This window comes from Somniosus microcephalus, unplaced genomic scaffold, assembly GCF_052327205.1.
Source record: "Somniosus microcephalus isolate GS21.2 unplaced genomic scaffold, FLI_Smic_1.0 scaffold969, whole genome shotgun sequence".
Taxonomy (NCBI): Eukaryota; Metazoa; Chordata; class Chondrichthyes; order Squaliformes; family Somniosidae; genus Somniosus; species Somniosus microcephalus.
Window position 1 is genome coordinate 9,479 of NW_028226156.1, and position 9,583 is coordinate 19,061.

At 60.0% G+C, this 9,583-nt stretch overlaps 1 protein-coding gene across 1 annotated transcript; it reads right to left on the reverse strand.

Moving 5' to 3' along the window:
- Positions 1–271: 271 nt before the first annotated feature.
- On the reverse strand, positions 272–9,336 carry LOC147080928 (interferon-gamma-inducible GTPase 10-like). The gene is made up of 3 exons (XM_085981019.1): positions 9,229–9,336; positions 2,417–3,175; positions 272–453 (listed from the first exon to the last, which is right to left on the reverse strand). Exons 1-2 carry the CDS (start codon positions 9,232–9,234, stop codon positions 2,486–2,488), a joined length of 696 nt encoding a protein of 231 aa, XP_085837145.1. The 5' UTR covers positions 9,235–9,336; the 3' UTR covers positions 272–453; positions 2,417–2,485.
- Positions 9,337–9,583: the final 247 nt, after the last annotated feature.

Here is a 9,583-nt window from a genome sequence, read left to right on the forward strand (position 1 = left end):
ACCAGAACTGTGCAGAGTGCTCCAAGTGTGGTCTAACCAAGGTATATGGAGACCAGAACTGTGCACAGCGCTCCAAGTGTGATTCGTACCACATCCGGGGCTCCGAATATTGCAGAACTAGCCATTCGTGATATCGTTCCCATGGTAAGGCACTCGACCGTGGCGGACCTACTGGGTGCGCGTCCAAAAGCGCTTTGCAGCCAATGAGGCCTTTCTTTGGCACTGTGGCCAGTGTGGAAAGGTCGGAGAGGTGGGAGGCGGAGAGAAGAAGGGCAAGGAATTTGTTTTATTCGGGGCCGGGCCTGTCCAGGTCCCATACAGACAGTGGCAGGGCCCCGATTCAAATAAAGCTGTCTGGGGTCCTGTCGATTGGTTTCTCTTCATGTTGGGGGAGCCTGCTTCTGCTACACGTGCAATCAGGAACCGGTCGATTCGGAGGTTGTAGGCACAGAGCTGTGGAAAAAAAGAAAAAATTGGCAATTATACAGCCCCTTTCACCAATTCAGGATGTCCCGAAGCTCTTCACAGCCAATGAAGGACTTTGTTTGAAGTGTGGTCACTGTTGGAATGTAGGAAACGCGGCAGCCAATTTGCGCACAGCAAGCTCCCACAAAGAGCAATGTGATAATGACCCAGATCATCTGTTTTAGTGATGTTGGTTGAGGGATAAATATTGGCCCCAATAGTGGCCGTGGGATCTTTTACATCCACCTGAGAGAGCAGACGGGGCCTCGGTTTAACGTCTGATCCGAAAGACGGCACCTCCGACAGTGCGGCGCTCCCTCAGTGCTGCCCCTCCGACAGTGGGGCACTCCCTCAGTACTGCCCCTCCGACGGTGCGGCACTCCCTCAGTACTGCCCCTCCAACAGTGCACGGCTCCCTCAGTACTGACCCTCCGACAATGCAGCGCTCCCTCAGTACTGACCCTCCGACAGTGCGGCGCTCCCTCATTACTGCCCCTCCGACAATGCAGCGCTCCCTCAGTACTGACCCTCCGACAGTACACGGCTCCCTCAGTACTGACCCTCCGACAATGCAGCGCTCCCTCAGTACTGACCCTCCGACAGTGCGGCGCTCCCTCAGTACTGCCCCTCCGACAGTGCGGCGCTCCCTCAGTACTGCCCCTCCGACAGTGCGGCGCTCCCTCAGTACTGCCCCTCTGACAGTGCGGCGCTCCCTCAGTACCGCCCCTCCGACAGTGCGGCGCTCCCTCAGTACTACCCCTCCGACAGTGTGGCGCTCCCTCAGTACTGTCCCTCTGACAGTGCGGCGCTCCCTCAGTACTGACCCTCCGACAGTGCGGCGCTCCCCCAGTACTGCCCCCCCGACAGTGCGGCTCTCCCCAGTACTGCCCCTCTGACAGTGCGGTGCTCCCTCAGTACCGCCCCTCCGACAGTGCGGCGCTCCCTCAGTACTGTCCCTCTGACAGTGCGGCGCTCCCTCAGTACTGCCCCCCGACAGTGCGGCGCTCCCTCAGTACTGCCCCTCCGACAGTGCGGCGCTCCCTCAGTACTGCCCCTCCGACAGTGCGGCGCTCCCTCAGTACTGCCCCTCCGACAGTGCGGCACTCCCTCTGAACTGGCCCTCCGACAGTGCGGCGCTCCCTCAGTACTGCCCCTCCGACAGTGCGGCGCTCCCTCAGTACTGCCCCTCCGACAGTGCGGCGCGCCCTCAGTACTGCCCCTCCGATAGTGCGGGACAGTATGGAGGTCGGCACTTAGGCCTAGATTTTCAGTATAGACAGTTTTGGGGCGCTAACCTTAGCGCCCGCCCGAAGTTAGCGCCCGCCCCAAAGTAGCGCCCCGTTGCCGGAAATTCAGTGGCTTCGCCCTAAGAGAGTGGTGGAGCGCTAAAAGAGGCGTTCCACTACTATCTTTAGGCGCTAAGCCGGCGGTGCAGAGCGCAACACCCGAGCTCGGGCGCAGCGCACGGCAGACACTCTGGTGCCAGTGAGCTCTTAAAGGGGAAGGGTGCATGTGTTTTTTTCAAAGGCAGAGTCTGGGGGCGAAAAGAAGAAGATGAGGAGGAGGAGGAGGAGGAGGAGGAGGACATTAATACACCGTTCACACACATGCAGACCGCCTTCTATAGAGCAGGAGGAGGGCCCTTTAATTTGCGCTCCCCAGGGTGTGTTGCGTTCCATTTTACAAACGGTCTGGACGCCAGCCGCACAATGGGGCGATCCAACTGAAGTTTGGATTCGGGGCGGCCAAAGGGCGTTGCACGAGGATGTGACGTCATTTTCTGCGCGCGCATCCGGGCGGCCGCTAAACTTTGCGCCGGCGCTAACGGGCAACTTAATTTGGGGCGGGGCGCAAACTGCGCTGCGCCCGGCCGCTACACGCATAGCGCCCGAAAATCACTTCTCTTAAGGCGCTAACTGCTGGCGCAAGCAACTGAAAATCTAGCCCTTACACTTCAGCTCCCGATGTAAAAGAAGATCGGCTTCAGCACCCCAGCCCGTCCGGCCCATCCGGCCCGACCTCAAAACTCATCTTTGAAGTCCTCGATGAAGTCCTGGAAGTCAAATTTGTCCTTCTGCTGTGCCGAGATGAGGTAAATACGGGGGAATTTGATCCCGATCCCCTGCAGCCTCTTGTGGAAGTGCTTGCGGATCTCGCGCAGGAGGTCCCCCTGGTTGAAGTTCTGCTGTTTGGTGTTGTGCACGTAGTCGTCGATCTTGGTGCGGGCGAAGTAGAAGTGCTTGTTCATCCTCTCGATCTCCTTGGCCAGGTAGAGGACCTCCTCGCCCACCTTGCCGCTGGTGACCAGGATGAAGAAGTCGTAGGAGCGCAGGTCCGTCTTCTCCAAGTAGGCCTGCTGCTTGATCTCGCTGGGCTCGATGCCCGGCAGGTCCCACAGGAGGACCGTGGGGTTGCTCGGGTAGAGGTAGGAGCGCGGCAGCATCTTGCAGCCGCCGCCGGCGGGCGGGGTCTCGGCCTCGGCCCCGATCCCCAGCATGGCGTTGATGAGGGTGGTTTTCCCGCTGCCGACTGGCCCAGTCACCGCCACGTTGATGTATTTCTTGGCGGTGGTGGCGGCAGCGGCGGGCTGGGCCTTCTTGAGGCTGCTCTTCCTCAAGCACGAGGTGGGCGCCGGCTCGGGCCACCCGAGGTAGTAGGAGACTGTATTTTTGATTAAGATGATTAGCTCGTAGAAGAACAGCATCATATCCTGCGGGTAATAATTGTTTCTTGGTTTAAAAAGTTTAAGGTCTAGAAATTCGGTGGGCTGCACCACCAGTTAGCGCCTAAAGAGGGCACTCAGTGGCTTTAGCGCCACTGGCCGCGCCTTCTGCGATATTTAGCGGGGCGCTAGTGGCGGCGTTAGCCTGTTGCGCTGCGCCGCCACCGATGACGTCATGGGTGTGCGCAGCGCCCCGCTATCGCCCCGATCGCGATATTTGGGTGCGCCCGCCTCTGTAACGCCGATCGCAAATCGCGCCCGGTTCACGGGGCCTACCTGTGGCGGTTGTGGCGCAAATTAAGATGGAGGTGCGGGGCGGCCATTTTTTCGGTGGCCGCCTGCCAGCACCTCCGTCCCCGGCCTCCTGATCCGCCCCCCCACCGGGCGGTGCCGGCTGTGTCCCGAGAGCCCGGCACCTCTCCTCGGCGCCGGGCTCTTTTGCCGGCACTTGCGATCGCTCATTGTGCTGGTGCAGGCCCCACCCCCTTAAGAAGGGGAGGAAGGCCTGCAGTACCGCAGCGCGCCATGCCGCAGCATGTGGCGCTGCGGCACGTTGCGCTGCGATATTCAGTTTGAGCGCCCTAAGAGGGACGCGGAGCGCCTCGAGCCTCGCCCCGTCTCCCTTAGGTTAGGTAGTGGTCCAGGTCTGGTCAGGGATGGGGAGAGTTACCGGGACACGTTGATCCAGGAGGGCCGTCACACCCCTTCGGTTAGGTAGTGGTCCAGGTCTGGTCAGGGATGGGGAGAGTTACCGGGACACGTTGATCCAGGAGGGCCGTCACACCCCTTCGGTTAGGTAGTGGTCCAGGTCTGGTCAGGGATGGGGAGAGTTACCGGGACACGTTGATCCAGGAGGGCCGTCACACCCCTTCGGTTAGGTAGTGGTCCAGGTCTGGTCAGGGATGGGGAGAGTTACCGGGACACGTTGATCCAGGAGGGCCGTCACACCCCTTCGGTTAGGTAGCGGTCCAGGTCCGTTCAGGGATGGGGAGAGTTACCGGGACACGTTGATCCAGGAGGGCCGTCACACCCCTTAGGTTAGGTAGTGGTCCAGGTCTGGTCAGGGATGGGGAGAGTTACCGGGACACGTTGATCCAGGAGGGCCGTCACACCCCTTAGGTTAGGTAGTGGTCCAGGTCTGGTCAGGGATGGGGAGAGTTACCGGGACACGTTGATCCAGGAGGGCCGTCACACCCCTTAGGTTAGGTAGCGGTCCAGGTCTGGTCAGGGATGGGGAGAGTTACCGGGACACGTTGATCCAGGAGGGCCGTCACACCCCTTAGGTTAGGTAGTGGTCCAGGTCTGGTCAGGGATGGGGAGAGTTACCGGGACACGTTGATCCAGGAGGGCCGTCACACCCCTTCGGTTAGGTAGTGGTCCAGTCTGGTTCGTGGTCAGTGACAGGAGGGTGTGACTGCAAGTCAGGAAGGTAAGGGGACCCCAGATGCAGTGCTGGAGGAGCCTCGGCCTTTGCCCTTGTCCGGCAGGGATGAGGTACATAAGAACATAAGAAACAGGAGCAGGAGTTGGCCAATCAGCCCCTTGAGCCTGCTCCGCCATTCAATAAGATCATGGCTGATCCAATCTTGGCCTCAAAACCACTTTCCCGCTCGCTCCCCGTACCCCTTGTTGTACAGTGCCTTGGTGAGACCACACCTTGAGTATTGTGTGCAGTTTTGGTCGCCTTATCTGAGGAAGGATGTTCTTGCCATGGAGGGAGCGCAGTGAAGATTCACCAGGCTGATACCTGGGATGGCAGGAATGACGTATGAGGAGAGATTGGGTCAATTGGGCTTATATTCGCTAGCGTTTAGAAGAATGAGAGAGGATCTCATTGAAACTTATAAAATTCTAACAGGACTGGACAGACTAGATGCAGGAAGGATGTTCCCGATGGCGGGGGTGTCCAGAACCAGGGGTCACAGTCTAAGGATAAGGGGTAAGCCATTTAGGACTGAGATGAGGAGGAATTTCTTCACCCAGAGAGTGGTGAACCTGTGGAATTCTCTACCACAGAAGGCAGTTGAGGCCAATTCATTAAATATATTCAAGAAGGAGTTGGATATATTTCTTAAGGCTAAAGGGATCAAGGGATATGGGGAGAAAGCAGGGACAGGGTACTGAATTTGGATGATCAGCCATGATCGCATTGAATGGCGGAGCAGGCTCGAGGGGCCGAATGGCCTGCTCCTGCTCCTATCTTCTATGTTTCTATGTTTCTATGTACTAGGACCACCAGATCTCTTTGTACCTATCCATTTCCCTTTGCAGACTCTGTGTCCTCCTCACAACTTGCTAACCCACCCATCTTTGCATCATCAGCAAATTTGGCTCCAGTACACTCGGTCCCTTCTTCCAAGTCATTAATATAGATTGTAAATAGCTTCTTGCTGCCTGTGTGGATGAGGGAATAGCCTGCAGGGTGGATGAGCAAGCTGACCATGGCACCATGGTGCTGGAGGCCATTCAAGAGGGGGGAGCGAAAGGGAATGTAGTTGTGGTCGGGGACGATATAGTCAGGGGGATAGATACTGTTCTCTGCAGCCGCGACCGAGAGTTCCGCAGGTTGTGTTGCCTGCCCGGTGTTAAAGACATCTCCTCATGGCTGGAGGAGAACTTGGAGTGGGAGGGGGAGGATCTAGCTGTCGTGGCCCACGTAGGAACCAACGACATAGGTAGAACTAGGAATGAGGTTCTGCTGAGAGAGTTTGAGGAGCTCGGATCCAAATTAAAAAGCAGAACCTCAAAGGTAATAATCTCTGGATTGTTACCTGAGCCACGCACAAATTGACATAGGGACAAACAGATTAGAGGTTTAAATGCGTGGCTCAAAGAGTGGTGTGGGAGGAAGGGGTTTCGGTTCATGGGGCACTGGCACCAGTACTGGGGAAAGAGGGAGCTGTTCCGTTGGGACGGGTTACACTTAAACCGGGCTGGGTCCAGTGTCCTGGCGAACCGAATAACTAGGGCAGTAGACGGGGCTTTAAACTAATGAAGGGGGTGTGGGAGGATTCAGGAAAGAGTACATCTGAATGCGCGAAGAATTCGCAATAAAATAGGTGAATTAATAGCTGTGGGGCATCTGTAACCGTGTCTCTGGGGGGAGTCCGTACCCGGTCTCCGATTACCACTCCCCCCCACCGTGTCTCCGGGGCATCTGTACGCGGGGCGTCTGTACCCGGTCTGTGATCCCCCCCATGTCTCTGGGACGTCTGTCTGCACCCGGGGCATCCGTATCCCGGTCTGCGATTCCCCCCAGTGTCTCCGGGATGTCTGTCTGTACCCGGGGTGTCCGTACCCGGTCTGCGATCCCCCTCCTGTGTCCCCGGGACGTCAGTCTGTCTCCTGGACGTCTGTCTGTACCCGGGGTGTCTGTACCCGGTCTGCGATCCCCCTCCTGTGTCCCCGGGATGTCTGTCTGTACCCGGGGTGTCTGTACCCGGTCTGCGATCCCCTCCCGTGTCTCCGGGATGTCTCTCTGTACCCGGGGCGTCTGTACCCGGTCTGCGATCCCCCTCCTGTGTCTCCTGGACGTCTGTTTGTCCCTGGGACGTCTGTCTGTACCCAGGGCGTCTGTACCCAGTCTGCGATCCCGCTCCTGTGTCCCTGGGACGTCTGTCTGTACCTGGGGCGTCTGTACCGGGTCTGCGATCCCCCTCCCGTGTCTCCGGGACGTCTGTCTGTACCCGGGGTGTCTGTACCCGGTCTGCGATCCCCTCCCGTGTCTCCGGGACGTCTGTCTGTACCCGGGGCGTCTGTACCCGGTCTGCGATCCCCCTCCTGTGTCTCCTGGACATCTGTCTGTCCCTGGGACGTCTGTCTGTACCCAGGGCGTCTGTACCCAGTCTGCGATCCCGCTCCTGTGTCCCTGGGACGTCTGTCTGTACCTGGGGCGTCTGTACCGGGTCTGCGATCCCCCTCCCGTGTCTCCGGGACGTCTGTCTGTACCCGGGGTGTCTGTACCGGGTCTGCGATCCCCCCCCAGTGTCTCCGGGACGTCTGTCTGTACCTGGGGCGTCTGTACTGGGTCTGCGATCCCCCTCCTGTGTCCCCGTGATGTCTGTCTGTACCAGGGGTGCCTGTACACAGTCTGCGATCCCCTCCTGTGTCCCCGGGACGTCTCTCTGTACCCGGGGTGTCTGTACCGGGTGTGCGATCCCCCTCCTGTGTCTCCGGGACGTCTGTCTGTACCCGGGGTGTCTGCACCCGGTCTGCGATCCCCCTCCTGTGTCTCCGGGACGTCTGTCTGTACCCGGGGTGTCTGTACCCGGTCTGCGATCCCCCTCCTGTGTCTCCGGGACGTCTATCTGTACCCGGGGTGTCTGTACCCAGTCTGCGATCCCCCCCCTCTCTCCGGGACGTCGGTCTGTCCCTGGGACGTCTGTCTGTACCTGGGGTGTCTGTACCTGGTCTGCGATCCCCCTCCCGTGTCTCCGGGACGTCCGTCTGTACCCGGGGTGTCTGTACCGGGTCTGCGATCCCCCTCCCGTGTCTCCGGGACGTCTGTCTGTACCCGGGGTGTCTGTACCCGGTCTGCGATCCCCCTCCTGTGTCTCCTGGATGTCAGTCTGTCCCTGGGACGTCTGTCTGTACCCGGGGCGTCTGTACCCAGTCTGCGATCCCGCTCCTGTGTCCCTGGGACGTCTGTCTGTACCTGGGGCGTCTGTACCGGGACTGCGATCCCCCTCCCGTGTCTCCGGGACGTCTGTCTGTACCCGGGGTGTCTGTACCGGGTCTGCGATCCCCCCCAGTGTCTCCGGGACGTCTGTCTGTACCTGGGGCGTCTGTACTGGGTCTGCGATCCCCCTCCTGTGTCCCCGGGATGTCTGTCTGTACCCGGGGTGTCTGTACCCAGTCTGCGATCCCCTCCTGTGTCCCCGGGACGTCTGTCTGTACCCGGGGTGTCTGTACCGGGTGTGCGATCCCCCTCCTGTGTCTCCGGGACGTCTGTCTGTACCCGGGGTTTCTGTACCGGGTCTGCGATCCCCCTCCTGTGTCTCCGGGACGTCTGTCTGTACCCGGGGTGTCTGTACTGGGTCTGCAATCCCCCTCCTGTGTCTCCGGGACGTCTGTCTGTACCCGGGGTGTCTGTACCCGGTCTGCGATGCCCCCCCAGTGTCTCCGGGACGTCTGTCTGTACCCGGGGTGCCTGTACCCGGTCTGCGATGCCCCCCCAGTGTCTCCGGGACGTCTGTCTGTACCCGGAGTGTCTGTACCCGGTCTGCGATGCCCCCCCAGTGTCTCCGGGACGTCTGTCTGTACCCGGAGTGTCTCTACCTGGTCTGCGATGTCCCCCCAGTGTCTCCGGGACGTCTGTCTGTACCCGGGGCATCCGTACCTAGTCTGCGATCCCCCTCCTGTGTCCCCGGGACGTTAGTCTCTCTCCGGGACGTCAGTCTGTACCCGGGGTGTCTGTACCCAGTCTGCGATCCCCCCCTTCTCTCCGGGACGTCTGTCTGTCCCTGGGACGTCTGTCTGTACCCGGGGTGTCTGTACCCAGTCTGCGATCCCCCCCCTCTCTCCGGGACATCTGTCTGTCCCTGGGACGTCAGTCTGTACCCGGGGTGTCTGTACCCAGTCTGCGATCCCCCCCCCTCTCTCCGGGACGTCTGTCTGTCCCTGGGACGTCTGTCTGTACCCGGGGTGTTTGTACCCAGGCTGCGACGCCCCCCAGTGTCTCCGGGACGTCTGTCTGTACCCGGGGCATCTGTACTGGGTCTGCGATTCCCCCTCCTGTGTCCCCGGGGTGGGCGAGCGGTTTCCGACCACCCGGCTGAGCCCGTTACGTGTGAGTACATTAAAAAAATTTGGGAAAACAAGACCCCGGCGCCCACCCACCCCCCACACACTCCCCCCCTGGTCTCCTGGCACCCACCGCCCCTCGGGGAGGTAAACCACTCCACTCATAGCCAGAGGGGGTCCTAATGGGGGGCAAAGATTTTTTATTGAATTTTAAATGAGAAAACTTTTATCAGGGTGGCTGGGACCTCCCAATAATCCTGAGACTCCCCCCCCTCTCCAGCCCCACTGCCCCCACTCACCTCCATCCTGGCCCACCGGCTCCCCGCAGCCTGCTCCCCCAGCCCGGGGGAGGCCGCTACGCGAGGCCGGGGCTCGGTTGCCAGGCAAGGCTCCGTGACGTCACTGCCTGGCAACCAATGGCACCGCCCGCCGTTGACGTCATGCCGCATTAATGAGCGGCCGCTCTCCGCCAATCAGCAGCTCGGCCCGGTTTTGGGGGGGTGACCTCATGGGGAGAGGGGCGGGCGCCTGACGTCAGCGCGTAAAGAGAAAGGGGCAGGGCCTGGGAGGGACGTCAGCTTAATATTCCTGAGGGAGAAAGTGAGAGAGAGAGAGATTGGAAGCGAGGCACCGAGACAGAGCCCGAGCCGCAGC